General features: G+C 52.1%; 2 protein-coding genes across 4 annotated transcripts; both read left to right on the plus strand.

The window, feature by feature from the left end:
* Positions 1–2,233: 2,233 nt before the first annotated feature.
* On the plus strand, positions 2,234–9,750 carry LRRC23 (leucine rich repeat containing 23). Of its 2 annotated transcripts, none has more exons than XM_040573703.1 (7): positions 2,234–2,681; positions 2,782–2,894; positions 3,694–3,947; positions 4,044–4,171; positions 8,283–8,413; positions 8,928–9,150; positions 9,399–9,750. In XM_040573703.1, exons 1-7 carry the CDS (start codon positions 2,550–2,552, stop codon positions 9,435–9,437), a joined length of 1,020 nt encoding a protein of 339 aa, XP_040429637.1. In that variant the 5' UTR covers positions 2,234–2,549; the 3' UTR covers positions 9,438–9,750. The 2 variants fall into 2 exon arrangements, with proteins under 2 accessions (XP_040429637.1, XP_040429645.1); XM_040573711.1 differs by having other exon boundaries at positions 2,240–2,681; positions 8,277–8,413; positions 9,400–9,750.
* A 148-nt stretch (positions 9,751–9,898) lies between these two features.
* Positions 9,899–19,743, plus strand: ENO2 (enolase 2). Of its 2 annotated transcripts, XM_040573728.1 has the most exons (12): positions 9,899–10,091; positions 13,105–13,196; positions 14,056–14,151; positions 14,422–14,480; positions 15,535–15,604; positions 15,757–15,890; positions 16,713–16,935; positions 17,411–17,608; positions 17,738–17,939; positions 18,146–18,254; positions 18,395–18,453; positions 18,801–19,743. In XM_040573728.1, exons 2-12 carry the CDS (start codon positions 13,112–13,114, stop codon positions 18,868–18,870), a joined length of 1,305 nt encoding a protein of 434 aa, XP_040429662.1. In that variant the 5' UTR covers positions 9,899–10,091; positions 13,105–13,111; the 3' UTR covers positions 18,871–19,743. The 2 variants fall into 2 exon arrangements, with proteins under 2 accessions (XP_040429662.1, XP_040429669.1); XM_040573735.1 differs by lacking the exons at positions 9,899–10,091; positions 14,422–14,480 and having other exon boundaries at positions 13,111–13,196.
* The last annotated feature ends 224 nt before the right edge of the window (positions 19,744–19,967 follow it).

Below are 19,967 nucleotides of genomic sequence, written 5' to 3' on the forward strand. Positions count from 1 at the left end.
CATGCTGCAGGTCCTCCGTAGCTGCTGCAGCCCAGCCTGGCTCTGGGCAGCAGCCGCCCCTGGAGCAGCCCCAGTTGTGGCTCTGGGGATGGATGCGGCGGTCCCCGTGCTGCGGCCGGTCCCGGAGCGCCCCCCGGTGCCCGGCTTCTGTCCGGGACAGCCCGCCCGGCGGTGACGGGAGCAGCAGGCAGAAGAGGACGTTTCAAAGGAAGAAAAAAAAAAATCTTGAAATCTCTGCGGCTTCTGCAAACAAAGCGCTTCTGAGAGGCTGTTGGGGCATGGCCTCAATTTGGCCCTGCCACAATTAGAGCGGTGGTGACTTGCAGGGACATGGACTGTGCCTGAAGGCTGCCAGCAGCCGGCGTGCAGGGGCACTCGCAGGACGAGCCTCAGGCTGCGGCTCCGCTGTCAGCTCTGCTGCTGCCCAACCCTGCCTGAAGAGCAGCTCGGCAAGAGCCCAGGAAAGTGACCTACATAGACAAAACAGATGGGAGCCAAGCATTGCTCTCGCTGTTTTCAGGAGAATACAGACGCACAAAAACATTTAATGAGGAATAAAGTCATGGACAATAATCTCTGCATCAGCAACGATCTCGGTTTTCTTCTTTTTGCATGCTTTCTGGCAGAAAGGACCACAGCTCTGTCGAGTGGAAATACCGCCAGATTCTCACCCTCACTGAGAATTGTAGTAGCTGGATCTTGAATGTGATGCTGCTGTGGAAAGTGTACTGTGCCAGATGTGACAGCCCAAAGGAGGCAGCCTCAGCTCCAGCCGGGGGCCAGGCTGAGCTTTCATTCCCAGTAGGCACAAGCACAAACACACCTGTGCATCACATATGTGCATACATATGTGGATGGCCACACCAGTGACTCAGACAGACAGAGCACTTGCATGAACCCAGACAGTGCTGGCAGCCTTGTCCCATGCCCCTCTGGCTGAACGGAACAGATGTCCACTAGCAAACTACAAATAGCCAGGGTACTATTCTGTCTCCCCCTCCTGCTATTGTCTCTCTGTGCTCCTTTCTTGGTATGCAGAGGAGCTTTTACCACTTAACCTAACAGTTGCCTCCTTACTGATCAGTATAGTTCGGGATTTTTTTTTTGTATACCCTGAATAAAATTCTGTTTTAAAGATTTCAGTTTCCTTGTATAATTTGTCTTGCCTAAAAAAGGTTTTGATCATCTGGAAACAAGACAACTAAACCATATGTTGCTATTGTAAGACTCGCATAAAACGTGTGCATACAGACACACATTACTTCTTCCAGTCCATTCTTCCACATAAAGGAGAGAGGAATGGGAAGAAAAGCATGTCATTGCTTTTCTTCCTGCGCTGACTCTAAGAATTCTCTGAAGGAGCTCTAAAGCTCCTAGAAAACAAAAGCAACAGCTAGAAAGCTATTGTATGTGTAAGTATGGTGGGTTGTTTTTGCAGGAGATATAATGGTTTAAAAACAAAAAAACACACCACATAATGTGTGGGTTAATGACCAGGGAGTGAATGCAGGTGAGGAAAAGAGATCGGCACTGGGGAGTCAAGCAGCTACGGGAAGGGATGAGGCAGGGGACACTGGTGGTGGCTTGCTCATGGTCCTGAGCACGGGAGGAGTGCTCTGCAGCAGGAACGGCAGCTGATGCACAAGCTGCAGGAGCCTGAGACTCTCATGCCTGACAGTCATGCATTGGCCACATGAGCAGCACACGCTGAGCAGCAGAGCCAGCGTGGCACTGACCATGCAGGGACTTTACCCAGAGTCTGCGAGGGGACAAAGTGCAGGAAGGGAGTAGGGCCTTGGACTTTGGTATTCGCTGCAAAACACGGGCAGCCATCAGCTGCGAGCAGAGCTCCTGGCTCTGGGGGTGCTGTGCACCATCGGCCGGCGCTCGTTCCCCAGCCCCAAAGCCTTGCAGGTGCTCACCCAGGGGGTGAGCATCACACACCGCAACTCTGAGGCCGGCCCTGTTTGGAGCAGGGGGCTGGACGAGTGGCCTCTGGTGGTCCCTTCCCACCGAAATTATCCTTCGACTCTGAATGCGCTCCTATGAGCTGTGGATGTCGCCGAGCTAGGAAGGGCCGGGAGCGCTGGGAAGTGTCGGGAGGGATCGCGAAGTGATTCCGGAGAAGCCTGAGGCGTGCCCTGTGCTTTCCAAATGGGATTTACTACTGAAAATGACAGGGCACTGCAGTTAGGGCGGCGAGCCACGGGAATCAGGTGGGAGGGCTGTTAGCAGAAGGGTGGCGAAGGAAGGAGCCATAGGTAGCTCGCATCACCCAGCGGGGCACAGCAGCGCCCTGCGTGCAGCTGCGGGAAGCGGGGCGCTGATTCCAGGGTGCGCTCGCCAGGACCCTGTGTGGAAAATACTGGAAAATCGGGGAAAATACTGGAAAATCGGGGCCGAGGCCCGGCGCTGCCGGTCAGCACGGTTGCTATGGCGGAGGCGCCGGGTCCGCCCCCGGCTCCCATGGCAGCGCAGCGGCCGCCGCTCGGGGCAGGGGGTCCCGGTGCGGCCTCGCCTCCTGCGGGTGGAAAGCGGGGGCCGTGAAGATGGAGGAGGAGGAGCTGAGCGAGGAGGAGCACCTCCGTCAGGAGGAGGAGGAGGAGGAGGAGGAGGAGGAGGAGGAGGAGGAGGAGGAGGAGGAGGAGAAGGCGCTGTCGGAGCAGGAGGAGGAAGAGCAGGTGAGGGAGGCCCCGTACTGGAGCTGGCGGGGGCAGCCGGCCTCGCCTCGCCTCCGCTGGCCGCCATTTACCGGTGTTTGCGCTGTGCTCTGTCCCCCAGGCGCTGGTCCCGTGCCCCCTGACCGAGGAGATGCTGAAGGAGGGCCTCTCCCTCCTCTGCAAAACCGGCAATGGCCTGGCGCACGCCTACGTCAAGTTTGAAGCCAAGTACAAGTGAGTGCACGACGCGCCGCAGGAGGAGAAGTCCTCCTCCCCGCGCCTCCGTGCAGCCACAGGCCGTCAGTGACTGGCCTCGAGCAGCGGGAGCATTTCCAGGGCATGTTCACCACGCTGCCCTGCTTCCAGCCTGTGCTTGTTCCACATTCAGCCCCGAGCCTCCACCACAGCCCGACACACTGGTGTCTGTCCCCACAGAGTGAGAGGAGCCCATCCATTGCTCTAGACTGTGGTCTCTACGGGCTCCAGAGCAGGTCACCCTCTCCGTAGACACTTTAAGAAATATCCACTCCAGATAACTGCTAAACTTTAAAATATGCACTTGTAAGTAGTACAGTGCCATGATGGCTTTGGGGCAGTTTGGAGCCTCAGCCCCATCCAAATAATCCTAGAGCTAACAGACCTCAGTAAGACCAGCCCTATAGGTGACTAGACTGGCTTTTTCCCACTAGGGAAGTCCTTACTCGCAGTCCTTGGTGTTGCCACTGCTGTCTTAACAGACCCATCCCCCAGGCTTATCCTCTTTTCTGCTCTGGTTCTTCCCTCTCCTGACAGCTACAGTTCAATGGGAAGAAGTACTCCCTGTGCCAGGAGCACAGGTCCACTCCAAGGCATTCAGCCTTGTTTACAGCATATCTGGCCTGTCCCTATTGCCTGCCTTTTTCCTCCTTCAAGCAAGGCTTCCTAGGACAGCAGGGAAGTGGGAGAGGAGGAAGCCTTCCTTCCCAGTGTGGTGAGGAGCTGGCAGCAGGGGGGGAATATGAGAGGTGTTTTATTCACATCCTCTCTCCCATAGGGACTTGACAGACATCAGCCTCCTTGAATGCTTCATTCACCTGCGGTATGTGGATTTGTCAGAGAACAAGCTGCAAGATTTGTCTCCACTGAGCAGCCTAACCCACCTGCTTTGGCTGAAGGTGGATGGGAATCTGCTTACCAGTGCCCGCATGCAGGAACTGCCTTACCTCCAGATCATCAGCTTTGCTCACAACCACATCAAGGATATGGAAGGCATTACTCACCCCTGCTTAGCCAACCTCAGCCTTAAAGGTGATACAGACCACCTCTCTTTAGTCTTGTGCACATAGGAAGCTCGCTTTGAGGGGGATTAACTCTCGCATTGTTTCTTCCTCCTCTGGCACTCAGGAAATAAAATCCGGACAGCGCTGGGCCTGAGTCAAGCGCTGTTCAGCCTGCATAACCTGGAGCTGCGAGGAAACAAGCTAGAGAGCACAGCAGGGTTCAGTCTTCCCAAGCTCAAGAACCTCTATCTGGTAAGGGATCAGCTAGCTTGGGAAATGGGAGTGAGATGCCACAAAGCCTGGCAAATTCAGGCAGTGGGAGGAGGGGCGACACTGTACCCTTCAAAGCAGCATAATTTACATGCTAGCCCATTCAGTTCAATCTTCACAGCCTGAGAGGAACAGAATTCAGAGAGCTACAGAAACAAATGTCTCTCCTTTTGGGTAGATCCTTCTATTATGTCTGCTCAAACAGTGCAAAAGAAGTAGCAACTGACCAGTAATTGCTCTGCAGAGAGCAGGGAAGTTAGCAATGTTCAGTGCATTGCGTTCTTCCTTCTCAGCCACCTAAGGGACAGCAGTATTCTCTTCCTGGCAGTGTTAGGCAAGGTCACACTCCGCTTGTTGCAGGACCTCAGAGGTCAGTGGTGTGCTCTGGGTGGCACAGGGGGAGGTGATACTTCTTTCTCCTCTCTGATGGGCCTAATCAAATATGAGTTTAACAACAGCACAGTGATATGATTCACATATATCTTCAGCTGCCAGAAAAGAAACCGATTAAACATCACAGTGAAACTAAGATAGAAGAAGCAATTTCCTTATATCATAAACAATTGCCTCAGGGAACATTTACTCCTAGAGACACAAGTGAAGCAAGTATGTTAGCTTACTCCCATATATCACACGGTACTACAACTTGCAAAGTCTAGATTGGTATCCTGAGTCATTACCTCTGAAAAAGCAATTAAAGATGATCAAGGTTTTCAAAAGCTACAGGGTTTCGTTTCTTCAGTACTCCCTGACAGAAAGCACTGAGGAGATTGCTTGCTCAGATTGCCTTCTATTTTCTGGTGAAAAACTAGATCTTAGGGCTACAGGTGCTGGAAGAAGGGATGAAGTGGATAAGTCACTAGATACAATATACAATTTCTAAGTAAAACAAGTCACTTTAGTGGGTGATTGGAGGGAAGGAAAAGCAGCATCTATATTTAAAGAAAGTTCCTGACATGGCCGAGGAATTCCTGAGCTACCCATCTGAAGCAGGCAAACTGCAAGACATGATTATTAAAACTAGAAAAAATGTCCTCCTAATGTCTCAGGAGTCTTGTGGGCCTGAATTTGTCTCCCATGTCCACCTGCTTACTAAACTGTTTTGGAGAGGGATCTTTTCCAGTACTGCTTTGCTTCCTGTGTAAAGATTTTGGTATTACTAGAGCCATAGGTAGATGAAGCTGATGCCGCAAGGACAGGGTTCAAGGCATCCATCCGTTAGGAATTCAAAGGTCAATTTAAAGGAACTAAATCAAATCTGGTTAATGTATGACACAGTTACCAAAGAAATTTAGCATTCACAAAGTTCTACCCACTGGCTGGAAAACCAGGAGCTGATTGTGCGCCATGTGGCGCTTCAAACTGCATCAGCTTCAAGATCACTGCTGTCAGTAGGGCTGTGTTACTTCCTCTTCATTGTCCAGCAGCAGTGACAAAGACTAGCTACAGCAAGGCTGGGGTATGCAAGAAGTGGAGAGGGAGTCATGGGGAACATATTATAATAGCTTTCCATATGAAATGGAGCCTTCACACCTATGTGGGGAACTGGTATATTAGGTGAGGTGATGATGTGATCGTTTAATTAAAGGTGTCATTTGTAATGTTCTTTGATTTAAGAAAAAATAGGGGAAAAATCTGTTCTGCGTTGTCCTGTTAGTGCTTGCAGGGCCAAAGCCTTTAAAACTATTTACACTGATGTAGTGGAGAAAGCGAGAGTGATAGCAGGTTGCTATTCATTTCACAGACCAGTGGTCTGTGAGCTCCCCACGCTAATTCCCACACACATTCCTGATTTCCTCTGAAGTGAAATTTACAAATCCATCCTGGCTTTTTTAATTTGTTCACAGTACCTTCACTAAATTTCAGTCTTTCCTTCTTTTCTCATTGAATTATCCTCTTTACTTGGCCCAGCAGGTCCAGAGTCTCCCTTGTCCAATTTCCACTGAAGTCCTCCTTTTCCACAAAATGTCGTTTCCCAAAGTGACCCTGTCCTGAACTGTTCTCCCACCCCTCCAGTTCAGACTGTGCCCCTTTTATTAAACTTGGGCTTGCACCATATCACTGCCTGGGTATGGAAAAGGAACAGAGCACAGTGACACTGTTGTGGTTTAGCCCAGCAGGAAGATAAGCACCACACAGCTGTCCACTCACTCCCCCTCTCAGTGGGACTGGGGGAGAAAATTGTGAGAAAAAAGTTAAAACTTGTGGGCTGAGATAAAGATGGAAAGGAAAGGAAAGGAAAGGAAAGGAAAGGAAAGGAAAGGAAAGGAAAGGAAAGGAAGGAAAGGGAAGGGAAGGAAAGGAAAGGAGCGGAAAGGACCGGAAAGGAAAGGAAATGAAAGGAAAGGAAAGGAAAGGATAGGAAAGGATAGGAAAGGAAAGGAAAGGAAAGGGAAGGGAAGGGAAGGAAAGGAAAGGAAAGGAAAGGAAAGGAAAGGAAAGGAACAAGTGATGCAATTGCTCACCACCAGCTGACCAATGCCCAGCCAGACCCCAAGAAACAGTGTGTTCCTCCCTCATCTCCCCCCAGTTTTATTGTTGAGCTTGACATCACGTGGTATGGAATATCCCCTTGGCCAGTTTGGGTCAAGTATCCTGGCTGTGTCCCTGCTTCTTGTGCACCCCCAGCTCCTCATTAGCAGGGCAGTACGAGAAGTTAAAAAGTCCTTGACTCCGCAAGCACTGCTCAGCAACAACCAAAACATCAGTGTGCTATCAATATTATTTTCCTCCTAAATCCTAAACATGGCACCATTCCAGCCAATATGGAGAAAACTAACTCTCCCAACACAGGTGGTAGCTCTCTCCGTCTCCCGTTCATGTATCTGCATCCTTAGAGACTACAGCCCTAAACCACAATTGCAAGTGAAGTCTGCTCAGCTCTGGGCTGGAGTATGTGGCGGGGATGACGTAATTGCCAAGGATTTCCCAAATTTGGCTGCACAACACCATGAGCATCCTGATCCAGCTTTGATGCTAGCACTGCTGTTGGCCCGGGGTTGGGCAGGAGGCCTCTAGTGGTCTTTTCCAGCCAAAAATGTGCTGTGAAACTATTGCTGAAATTAAGGACTTTGTGTTTCCCTATCTCATAAAACAGATCACAGTGAAGGGAATGAAATCAATGATGGGAAATTTTAAACTGATAAGACAAATTCTTCCTGCCATAAAATTGTCAGATTTGTTGCAAGAAGCTGTTCTTTTGGACAGCTAATAAATTTTATACTAAGAAACACTTAAATCAACCAACAACCCCTAGATCCCTGCAGCCTCTGCCAGGATCATGCAGCCTGCTTCTTGTTCTAGAGGATTAGAAGGGGAGACTTCTTGGCAGAAGATTTCTCCCATAAGAGAAGCAGCTGACATTGGAAGATCCCTGGACTACATGGACTGTGTGACTGAGAGGGGCTGACGATTCATGCCTTAAATACATTTGTGCTATGCTCAGGTCCTTGTTTTCCACACAGTTGCTCAGGGGCTCAGATTAGGCACTGCCATGGATGTTGTGCTGGCAGTAGAGTAGGTGACTCAGTAGTACATGCCCTGGTAAATCTGAATCATGGCACATCTCTACCAGCATAAATAGAAGCTGTGTTGGAAAAAAAAGTCTCATCTGGCATGTTTTTTGTCTCAGTCACCAAGTGATGGTACAGGAGACTCTTTTTCAGCAAACTTGGTCCCTGAACCTGAATACTTAGACCTCATTCAAGCAAGGCCCTGAGCAACCTCACATAGCCTTGGAGTTAGCCTGGTTCTAAGCAAGGTATTAGATAGAGACCTCCAGAGGTCCCTTCCCATCTAACTTTCTGTGAGTCTAACAGGCATCAAAGATCCTAAACAGAGGCGCAAGCCTAGAGCTGCAGTCAAATTCTCAAGGTATTTCATCCTCTCTCTCTAATATTTCCAGTGCGGTTTTTGTAGCCTTCTTTCCTCCTTTGTTATGTATGTATGATGCCCAGCTTCAGAGAAGGCTGCTTAGGAGTGGTAGGGAGTCTGAAGGGTAGAAAGAGCTTGACAGACCAGAAATAACTGCTGTTCCCTCTCCTGTGTGCTCTTCTTTTTCCTGCTGTCTTCCTGTCTCCCTGCTGAGGCTCAGAACGCCATCAGGAGCCTTGAGGGCCTTGAGGCGCTGGAGCAGCTGACAACTCTGCACCTGCGTGACAACCAGCTTGAAACCCTGGATGGATTCTGTAGCAGCATGAAGTGCCTGCAGTACCTCAATCTACGGTGGGTCCTCCTTGCTTCGTGTTGGGACTAGAGACCCTTTCATCAGGTTGTACTCCCATTTAGGTCATTAGGATTTTCTGTTTTCTCTGGAAGTTGAATGGGTTGAACTTTACAGCCTTTAACTAGCTCAGCTATCTAGCACTGTAACAGCCAGGGCTTTTTCAAGCTTCTCAGAAAAGATCTACCTCTCCAGTTACTCTCAGATCCCACATCATACTTTTCCTTTGTGTACTGGCCCTGACCACAAGTGCCCTTTACTTCCAGGCATTTGCTATAAAGGGAAATAGCAATATCAGACAATTCAATGGGCTGTTCGAGCACAGAGAAATACAGAGGAGATGTTGGTTTTGTCCCCCACTTTGGGGAGCTCCAGACAGATCTAGATCTTAGATCACAGGTCTATGGTCTGTCATGCTGCTAAGTTTTGCTTTGTCTTGTCAACTTACTGGTCTGAGGGGTCCTTTCGACTTACTTACGTGTATCTCTACTGCACACTGTGCTCCCTTTTCTAAAGGAACAATGGGATCAGCACCTTCCAGGAAGTGGCAAAACTGCAGGTACTCCCCATGCTGCAGGCGCTGGTGCTGTTGGACAATCCATGCTCTGATGAACCCAATTACCGGCTGGAGGTCCTGGTCCTGCTGCCACGCCTGGAACGCCTCGACAAGGAATCATTTGAGCAAGATGAGCGTGCAGAGGCAAATGAAATCCGTCAGAAAAGGCAGGAAGAGGAAAAGGTAAGAACAGCACAGGGCAGGGAGTGGGGAGTAAGAAGTATGTAAAGACAGAGGATCAGACATGCTGATAAGCCCCTCCTCCTCTAGATTACATGATGAAAGGGCTGAGGGAGGTCAGTCCCAAGGGCAGAGGAGCCTGCAACAGAGTGGGCTTCACAACCTGCTTGCCATTCCTGGCCTCAATAGCACAAGTGAGAGGTGAAAGGGGAAAAGAAGTCAGGCGTTTAACATCTTCTTTCCTTTTTCAAGAAACAGAGGGATCTCTCCAGGGTGATATGACTGAGTGACCCCGGGTTTTAATACCTGTTTCCTGTGAAGATTTGGAGATGCCTTCCCCCGTGTGTGGCTGGCAAAACAAGAGCTGCAGGCGTCAGAGCTACCTTCACCTCATTTTGCCCCTGGCGAAGGGAGGAGGGTTACCCACCCTGGTCCTGGGTGCTGCCCTAAGTTACTGCAGTGTTTCTGCAGTCACTGCATGCATATATGCTAAGCAGGCCCAAGAGGGAAAAGGGGAAAGGGGAGAGTTACAAGTTGTGTGGTTTGATTTATGGCTCCAAATGTCCTACAAGACTTTCTGATTTGAATAAAAATAATTAATGAGACTGGAGTGTCTGGAATTGTTTATCCTGCCCACCCACTCCTATTCCCCGGCTCTCTCACCCTCATCTGTCTCTATCTGTGCCCTGTCTGTCTCTCTCTCTTTCTCTCTCCATCCTCTACGTGCTGTTTGCAAAGCTTTGCTAAATCCTGACTCATCGCAGCTCCGGGTCACATGCTGCTGTCCCGGCCCTATCAGGGGCGGCTCCATCCTGCTGCTGCCGCCGCCGTTGGCTTAGAGGACACATCATCTCCCCTTGAGGTCCTGCATCCCTCCTCAGCTCCATCCTCTCTCCTCTCCACCAGCACTTTCTCAATTTCTCGTTCACCCCCGCCCTAGGAAGGTAAGTGTCTCCCCGTGGCCAGCATCCCCCTCACTGCATGCGTGCCCGTGCCCCCCACCCTGTGCCCTCCAAACCCCACACGTACCTGGGTCCCTGCAGAGAAGGACCACGGGTGAGGGGCATTAGCAACTGAACTCCCCTCACTTCCTCCCCCTGCTCCTCCCACCGATTTCTCCTCACCCCCACCCTGCTCACTTTTCTTTCGTATTTTAATTTCAGGTACTCCCTCCTTCCCTACCCCCCGGCAAGGATCATTTCAGACGTGAATCTGGGCAATTTCGGGGCGGGGGGGGGGGGGGGGGGCGGGCAACCAGCAAACATAGGTGGTGCTCCCAGGGCATTGCAGGGAGATGCTGTGGGATGGAGCTTTACCCGGGGGGAAGGGGTTGGTAGTGGGGAGAGGCAGAGCTCAGTTTGGGTATCGCTTGGGAAAGGACCCAGCCTTAGAGCAGACCGTCCCCCAGTCTCCCGAGGTGTTGACACAAACACAAGAGCGCAGCCTGGTCCCTGGGAGAAGGAGGGAGGAGGGGAAACGTTTTCTTATCATCGCAACCCCACACTACACAGGGGGAGGGGGGCAGCGGGGAGAGGAGGTGACAGTCGAGCAGGAGAGAGCTGCATCAGCCACGACACTGCAGCAGTGCGGGCTTCCTGGGAGCAGTGCCCAGCCCGGGGGAATCGCAGCAGCACCGGGTCTTCAGCTCGCAGGACTGCTGGTGGTGGTGGCTTGGGGGAGAGGTATGTGCAGTGCTGGCCTGCTTGGCAGGGAAGGGGGCTTGCTGCAGCATGGACTTTATTCAGGCAGTGCCCTGGTGACTGGCACCGCCACGAAGCAGCGCCCGCGGGAAGGCGATGCAGCAGGGCAATGCCAGGGTGCCCTGCCCAGCCCATGCTCAAGGGAGGCTGCCCTGCCTCCAGCTTGGCTGCCCTCTCCTCTTCACTGTGTCAACGGGTTCCCAGCTATGGCTCTGTCCCAATCCCTTATCCCAGCTTATCCGCCTCTGACCTCCTTTCAGGACAGTGCAGCTGACGCCAGGGATTTTAGGGTGGTTCTTTGCACTGTTCGACAGAGGGCAAACAGCAGGGGGGACAAGGGGAAGCAGCAGAAGTGGAGAAAAGGGCGGGGGGGGGAGGAAGAAGAGATTCAGCTAGTGATGGAGTGGGGCTAGCAAGGTTGTCATCTGGCTTCCTTGGAGCTGCCCCAAAATAGGGCAGGTGGATGCAGGCGGAGGGATGTGACAGGGGCGACATGATCACATAAACAGGGGCACTACATCTGACACAGGTCTTGTCGTCAGGCCCCCGCTGTGCCAAGAGTCACTTTAACAGGGTGCTGGTCCTCCCTCCCCTGCGGAGGCTGCTGGGGCACTGCCAGGGCACTACTGTGAAGGAAGCTCACAGCTGCGCAGGCACGGCTCCGGAGGAAGTTCCTGCGGTGTGTGCCAGATGGCGTGAGGAGCGCTGCCAGCACGGCTGAGGGGGATCCCAGCCCAGATGGACACCGTGAAGGGCCCCCGCATAGGCTTCAGAGAGTCCTGGTTTCCCCCACCGAAACTCCCCAGCACCGCAAGCTTTTGATGAAACTTCAAAGCAGTGTGATTTCCTCACATCCCTGTGATTTCCGTGCACCAGGGGCAACGGGATCAGGAGCTGACCCTGGCTTCCCCAGCCTGTTTCTTAGCCCCTCTCCCTGCCATGATGCCCTTTTGCAGCAGCCCCAACACACATACATGGGCCAAGCTCCTGTGCTGGCCGTACCCCATGCACACAGACCAAGGCATGATTCTGGCTGACAAAAAAACACCTGCTGCCCCATGCTTGCCCCCCCACGCCTGGCCCCTGCAGTGAGTTCACGTGGTTCCAGCTCCACTCAGTTTTAAATGAATCATCTGGGGGAGCCAGGGGGAGAAAAGCTGGTGAAGGCAGGGGGTGGCAGCGACAGACATTTGGCAGGATCCTGCTCGTTCCTGGCGGGGCTGCTCCCCGACATTGCACAGCCCTTCAGCTAGTTGCGGGAAGTGAGGAGACATGCAAGGCCAGTCTGGGGGAATAGGAAGGTGGGATGGGGTGGACAGAGCTATTCTGGAGACCCTAGGGAGAAAATTCCAGCAAAAGATGCTCTCCCAAATGGCCATCCTCAACCACAAGCCTGTTTTCCTCCTAAGATTTCAACGGCTGCATCCAAAATGTCAGATTTCCTCACCCTCAGCCCCCCCACCCCCATCAGACGGAGACACCTCCTGCATCCTTTCAGGCATGGTGGGGCCATGAGCTGGGGGCAGCCCGAGCACCTGGCCCAGCCATGTTTCCCTCCCTCTGCCCTCAGAGCTGTTCCTCCTTTGTGTCAGGCACTGCACCCTCACGCAAAATGGCTGCCCAGGTCGCCGGGCCTCGGTGCGGCCGGCCCAGTCCCTCACACGGGCTGCCGCGTTGCCCTGCGGGATGGCGCGTTCCTGGGGCAGCTCCCCTTGCTGCGGCCTGTGGAGGGGTGAGGAGAGGCAGAGGCACAGCACGGGCTCCCCTGGGCCCACTAGGTACGCTCCTCACCCCCCATGGGGAAAAGTGAGGTGTGGGAGCCCCGGCACCAGGCTGGGGCTGTGCCAGCTCAGCCCTCTCTCTCTGCTGCCCGGGCTTCTGTGGCATTTTGTGCCTGCTTCCCTGACTCCCACCATCAGCCCTGGGAAGGGGGGGCACATACCTGCTGCACAGGGCAAGAGTGGGGAGCTCCCTGCTTGTTGTCTGAGGTAAAGGGGTAGGATGGACTGAAACAGAGCATCAGCTCCTGGACAAAATATGGGTAGGTTCCTGTATTCTGGGCTTTGGATTGCAGTTTTCACATCTCCCCTCTAGTCTAAATTTGCTTGGAGTTTGAGTTCCAGCCCCTAAGATAGCTCTTCCCTGAGCATCCTTCTTGCTGCCCAGACATTAGAAGGGTGAGCACCAGGTCCTGAGTACAGTCTGAGGCCTCTCAGAGCAGCTCAGAACTGAGCATTATCTTCTCTTCTGCTCACAGATTCACCATGGCGGTTGAGAGGATCCACGCCCGAGAGATCCTGGATTCCCGTGGGAACCCCACTGTTGAGGTGGACTTGTACACACACAAAGGTAAGCGGGTGAGGATGAGAGGTGCAGGTAAGTCCTGCCCGTGCCAGGGGGGCTGGGTCTGCACAGCAGCCTCGGCAAAGAGCATGTAGGATCAGTGAGCTCCCAACAGACGGCATCCCAGGGAAAGAGAAAAATCTTCTGGTTCCTACTTGTGGTCTTGTGAGACATATGCAGCTGAGTGCCGTGCAGATGGCCTGGCCCAGGTGTCTGATAGTAGCAGGGGTGGTTAGTTTCATTAATGTAGACATAATTATATATATATTTATGTTCTATCCACGCAATGCCCTCCTGCAGCTGTGCTTTTGCTCCTGGGACACACTACAAGTTTGGAAGTACATCCATGGCCATGCTCATGAAGTTGTGGGAAGGTTTGTCCCTGACATCTCTGTGCAGGCATATATGTGTCTCAAATGGAAGAGCTGCAACTGCATTGGGCCAAAAGCTAGGTGGGATGAGAGGTGTGAGGAGTGTGAGTGGCATCCAACTAGTCTCTTCTTTCTTCACTGAGGTAAAAATCCAGCCCCAGTCTGGCAGCTGTGTGTCAGTCTGCCTCTGAAAGTGTGCAGGTAGGGGTACCAGGACGAGGGCTGAAAAGTCAGATTTCTGCATGTTATCTGTAGTTCTGGGAACAGCGCAGACCGCTTAGTGGCTGAGATCCAGGTTTACCAGTCTGGAAACACTGTGTGGATTTCTTTCTCTTACTCTGGTGTTCCACCTCTGACAAGACCAGCCATATGCAGCCAGTGGGGCTGTTGGCATACATGGTTGCTGTGTCTTTTCGCCAGAAGCAGAACGCATGAGAGCTTTCTCTCCTTCTCGTCCTCTGCTCTACTCACACATATGTTTTGCTCTCCCTCAGGCATGTTTCGAGCAGCGGTCCCCAGCGGTGCATCCACTGGTATCTACGAAGCACTGGAGCTACGAGATAACGACAAGTCCCGTTTCCTTGGAAAAGGTGGGGTGGTGCCTGCTCTGCACCCTGTATCTGGGGCTGCCTGCTCAGGGGGCTCCACCGGAGGGTATTGCTCATCCACTAATGTAATGTGCCCTCCGTGGGACCTTGGAGGCACAGGCTTAGTGTCACGTGAAAGATCAGGCCTCGATCTTCCCCTCACTGTCTCCCTCTCTCAGACTATCTACTGGTCCTCTCCCTCCCTCTCTCCATTCTCTTCTTTGCCTCACCCTCTCTCTCTCTCTTTCTTTCTCTGTCTATTCCTTTCTTTAGGGGTCCTGCAGGCCGTGGATCATATCAACAGCACTGTCGCCCCAGCTCTCGTGGGCTCTGTAAGGATTTCTCTTTGTTCTCCCTTGTTGAACGCTTACTCTGTTCCGTCTCTTTCCACCTGATCTCTGTTTCTGCCTCTCTTCATCTCACTGGGTTGACAGACACAGTGATGCTCTGTGAACCCGGGCAAACCCCCCTGCCCTTCATGCTTGTATGTGTCCGCAGGGATCTTTTCTCTGAGTAGAAAGGATTTAACCCTACCTGGTCCACTGCAGCATCTGTACGGCCTAACTAATGCCCTTGGTGCTCCACGTAGAGCTCTCTCCCTCTTTCAGATGTGCTCCTCCTCAAGCACTTAATACCATCCACACGTCTGCAACCTCACACCCTTTTGTCCCACCTTCTTCTCCTGTAGCATTCACGGTGTGGTGAGCGATGACCATACCTCTGCGAGATCTGGCAGCACCCCCTGCACAGCCTGCGGCCTTGCAGAGTGGTGGGTGGTGTCACATCTGTAAGCCCTTCACAGCCAAAGACCTGGAGCCTCCTCTGAAGAGAGCTGAGCTAATGCCACACATCGCACCCCATGCAGCCTGTGAGGGGTCTGGCTGAGAGCCCATCTCCCCTCAGCCCTGAGAAATGCGTGGCCTGGTGGAGGGCTCCCCGTGTTGGCCCTCACCCTGCTCTCCACCTCCTTCCCAGGCACAGCTCCGTCCAGTTTACATTCGCTTGCTTGGGGTTGAGCATGTACTGTTTTGCCAAGCTTCTGTGTAGCCATAGCACCACAAAGCTCCCTGGAAGCTGCCAAAAGGCTGGGTAAATCCTCAAGTGAGTCCTGTGTGCTGAGTTCTGTGTGGCCTCGCCTGGGCTGCTGCTGATCCGTTATCCAACGCAGGTGCATCTACACCGCACTGCAGTAACATCATCCTGATTACCTAATCTGACTACATGCCAAGGCACTGATATCCAGAGCTTTGTGTGTATATATTCCCCCACAAGCCAAAAAAAACGTCCATGTATCCCCAGCTGCTGCATCAACATCTCCTTCCTCACAGAGGAGAGTCAACTACTCTTCTCAACCTCCCCTTCTCAGGAGTTCTTTCTTTCTTGCAGGGCCTCTCTGTTGTAGATCAAGAGAAGATTGACAATCTGATGCTTGAGATGGATGGCACCGAGAACAAATGTAATTTTTTATTTATTTTGGCCTGGGAATTAAAGAGCACAGGTGGGCGGAGGGAGGATTGGAGTGGTCGAGACCAAGGCTGGTCTGGCAAGGGCACCTGTGGGGCAGGAGGGAGGCACTAGAGAAGCTTAACTCCCAATTTTTGCCCACAGCCAAGTTTGGTGCCAATGCTATCCTGGGAGTTTCGCTGGCTGTGTGCAAGGCAGGAGCTGCAGAGAAGGATGTCCCCCTGTATCGGCATATTGCTGACCTGGCTGGCAACTCTGATCTCATCCTTCCTGTGCCAGTAAGACTCTGTCCTTGACATCCACATTCAGAAACTTCTAAAGAAACTTCAGAGAATGTGTTGGGAGGTAGAGAAGGAAGGGATACAAGACTGAAACATCAGCCGAATGCATTGTCAGGAAAGCAAGCTAAAGCCTGAGATTTGTCAGGGAAGGACTCAAGAACAAAAGGCCTGTTCCTGGAGTGGTGCATAAGGTTCTGCCCTCCCCATCACCACAAGGGTAGAGGGGAACTGGAAAAGACTCAGGAAAGGATAAGAGAGAGATAAAAGATGTGGACCAGCTTTTGTAAAGGGAAAGACTATGTAAACTAGGAGGCTTCAATATGGAAAAGAGGGGCTGAGAAGGACACAGACATTGTGGTGGAGGTTAATTGAGGATCAACTGCTCCCTCTTAGCGCAAGAACCAGAGAGGCATCATGTGAACCCTCTGGGGCACAGTTCAAGACAAGGGTAGCTACCCTGTGAAGCTCCTTCACAAAGGGTATTGTAGATGCTAAAATTTTCTTGGGGCCAAGGAGAAAGGTCTTGGAAGAGAGACTGATGTAGCATTGCTGAATGCACAGATAAACACATACAGCTTGGGAGAACTCTGAGAGGGAAACTGGTGGGAAAGTCCTCTCCAGTCGTTTGCTTCAAGCCACTGTTAGAAGGAGGACCCTGGGCTGTATGTGGCTTTGGTCTGATGCTCTGCAGCTGATGTGTTATGTTATTCTGTGGGATATGGTATGCAATCAATGGACATATTTACCCATCTGAGAACCTTGTCCAGGCGGTACCAAGATAGGTTCCTTCAGCTCTGATTCTTTTCTGGACTCTTCCAGGCTTTCAATGTGATCAATGGAGGCTCCCATGCAGGCAACAAATTGGCCATGCAGGAGTTCATGATCCTGCCTGTGGGAGCTGAAAGTTTCCGTGATGCCATGCGCATTGGGGCTGAAGTCTATCACAACCTCAAGAGTGTCATCAAGGAGAAATACGGCAAGGATGCTACCAATGTGGGTGACGAGGGAGGCTTTGCCCCCAACATCCTGGAAAACAGTGAAGGTGAGAGCCGCACATAGATGGGGTATCCCTGCCTGCAATGCTGTGACCAAGGCCCTTCTACACCCAGCTCACAGCATTCCCCAAACATTGGTTCAAAGTATGATGCCTTGAGGACATCGACCCCCTCCTGTGTTAGGGGATGGCTTCTAAGCTCCTCCTCCTTGGCGTGACCTTGATCTGTTCACAGCCTCCCCATACAAATCTTTCATACATGTGCAGACCTTTACAAGCCCTCTCCATGACTTGTCACTGAGCTGTGGTATTGTATTTTAATTCTTGCTCATCCCTTCGGATGCAGCATCCACAGCCCAGTGGCATGTTTCTGCTGTGCTCTGGGCTCCTTTCTCCCTCTCCCATCACACCATCAGACTCTCAGTGGCTCCTGCTCTCAGGATCTTCCTAGGGGAGGTTCCTACTGGAAGTCAGAGCTCTCTGCGTGAGCTGACCCTCCTGAATGCAACTCTCCTCCTTCCAGCTCTGGAGCTCCTCAAGGAAGCTATCGACAAGGCTGGTTACACAGACAAAATTGTCATCGGTATGGATGTGGCAGCCTCTGAGTTCTACCGGGATGGCAAATATGACCTGGACTTCAAGTCCCCAGATGACCCAAGCCGCTACATTTCTGCAGATGAGCTTGGTGACCTTTACCAAAGCTTTGTACGTGATTATCCAGGTGAGCTGCTCTGCTTGGCAGTCAGGAATCAGCACTGGTGTTGCATGCATAATGGGTGCATCCCTTTCATGTTTTGGGGATGGGAAGAAAGGTAAGCTTTGACTCTTGTCTCTTCTGTTGTCCCTTCAGTGGTCTCCATTGAGGATCCCTTTGACCAAGATGACTGGGAGGCCTGGTCCAAGTTCACAGCCAATGTTGGGATTCAGATAGTGGGAGACGACCTGACGGTGACAAACCCCAAGCGCATTGAGCGAGCTGTTGAAGAGAAGGCCTGCAACTGCCTCCTGCTCAAAGTCAACCAGATTGGATCTGTCACGGAGGCCATCCAAGCGTGAGTCCACCCTGCTGCCCCTGCTGTTCTGTGAAAGGGTTGGGGAAGAACCGCAGCAGGGTGTCATGCTATTTGTTGGATGAATAGACCTGTGTCTCTACCAGAGAGGATGCTGAGGGTGGGAGGAGAGGGTGCCTGGATCTCCCCCTACTCAGGTGGTGGGTATAGGAGGGGGAGCTACTGATTGCATTTCTTGCTCCTTGCAGCTGCAAGTTGGCCCAGGAGAATGGCTGGGGTGTGATGGTGAGTCACCGGTCTGGGGAGACTGAAGACACTTTCATTGCTGATCTGGTTGTAGGACTGTGCACTGGGCAGGTAGGTGAAACCCAGGCTATGCACAGGCTTGGAGGAAAAAGAAGAGGTGTGAAGACAGCATCCCCTGCTCCCCCCATGGGGAAACTGGTGCAAGTCATAAGTGTGGCTTACAGTGTTTTGTTTTGGGAAATGCTTTACAGATAAAGACGGGTGCTCCCTGCAGGTCTGAACGCCTGGCTAAATACAACCAGCTCATGAGGTAAGGGGCTCGAGGGACAAAAACACAAAAGAGAGAATGGGGAATAACTAAATGGTGTGGGAGAAGCTAGAAGCCCAAGGGCAGGATGGGCTTAGGGGGGAAATGTTAAGAAGACAAGGTACAGAGGTGAAAGTAGGAACCTGGGGAGATCTCTGAAGCAGACTCCTTCCTTCCTTCCCTCCTCCTTGGCATGGTGGTGTGCTCCCCCCTCCCCAGCAGCTGGTGGGAACAGAGCTCCTCTGTCCCATTTCAGCTTCCTGGCTGATGCACTCTACCCCTCAAACACTGGTGCCTTTGATGCTCCCTCACAGCAAGGGCCTGATGTTTGCTGTCTCTCTCTCCTGCAGGATTGAGGAAGAGCTTGGCGATGAAGCACGTTTTGCTGGACACAATTTTCGCAACCCAAGTGTTCTTTGAACATTGTCCCCAGGGCATAGCCACCCTGCTGCTCTTTCCCACATCACAGACTCTGAATCCTCCGTCCCTCCACTGCTTTCTTTTTTGCTCTTTCTTCCCCCTCTGTCACCTGGTTTCCTCTCACCTCAGAGCCGCATGAGTTCAGGTATCCCTGGCTAGATGTACCCAGGTGAAGGATGAAAGAGAGGTCTGCACCTTGTCCCTTGCTTTGGGGTCATAAGCATTTCTGGATCTAGGCATTTTGTGTCTTTTATTTTTGTGCAGGGCCATGTCTGAGTCACTCTGTTCACATATTAGACTATGGGAGCGTGCTGCCCAGTGCGTTTACGTTGTACACCAAAGTATGTGCCGTGAACATATGTGCGTCGGCTGGTGTGTTTGGACAAGTGTTGCACCTGTAGCTGTGTTTGGACGAGTGTCACCAGTGGCTCGCTCTCATTGTGCATGTGTGTAGGTGTATGTGTACTGGCCTACAGCATCATTGTGCCCCAGGCGTGTTTGTGCTGAGCTGTGGTGGGACCCAAGCATCTCTTCCTTCCACTCTGAGTGCTGTGCTGTGTTGAGCTGTGCTTGCAAGCAGCTTGGTGTTGAAGTGCACCACTGTCCGTCACTGGCTGTCTGTGTGTGTGCTGTCAGTCTCCAGGCTCTGTGAGGTCTTGTGGGTCAGCGCATAGTACTGTGGGGCGATATATTAAAACACAGTCATAAAAATTAACATGCTCTCATTTGCTCCTCTTGACCTTCTCTGTTTCCATCCCTCTTGCACTCCTTTACCCTCTCCTCCACCTCTGTCTGCTTTACCTTCTGGACAGCCCATGCTCAGCAGAGCAACAAACTACAGAACCCTAAACTCAATTAAAATGTATTTCACACCTGAGATGCCTGGCTTGGCCTGATGTTTCTCTATGTCAGTATCTGGGGAATGGGAACATTTTGCCATCAGAGCAGAAGAGGATCATGCGGAAAGGTAACTAAAGCAAGCAGAAGGGATTGACAAGAGAAAGGCAAGGCCCAGGTACCCCTCCCCTGCTCCTTTCACAGCCGTCCCAGAGCCAAACTTGTCTGTTGTGCACCCAGCCGGGGAATATCGAGGGAAG

This window comes from Cygnus olor, chromosome 1 (genome assembly GCF_009769625.2).
Source record: "Cygnus olor isolate bCygOlo1 chromosome 1, bCygOlo1.pri.v2, whole genome shotgun sequence".
In the NCBI taxonomy this organism is placed as follows: Eukaryota; Metazoa; Chordata; class Aves; order Anseriformes; family Anatidae; genus Cygnus; species Cygnus olor.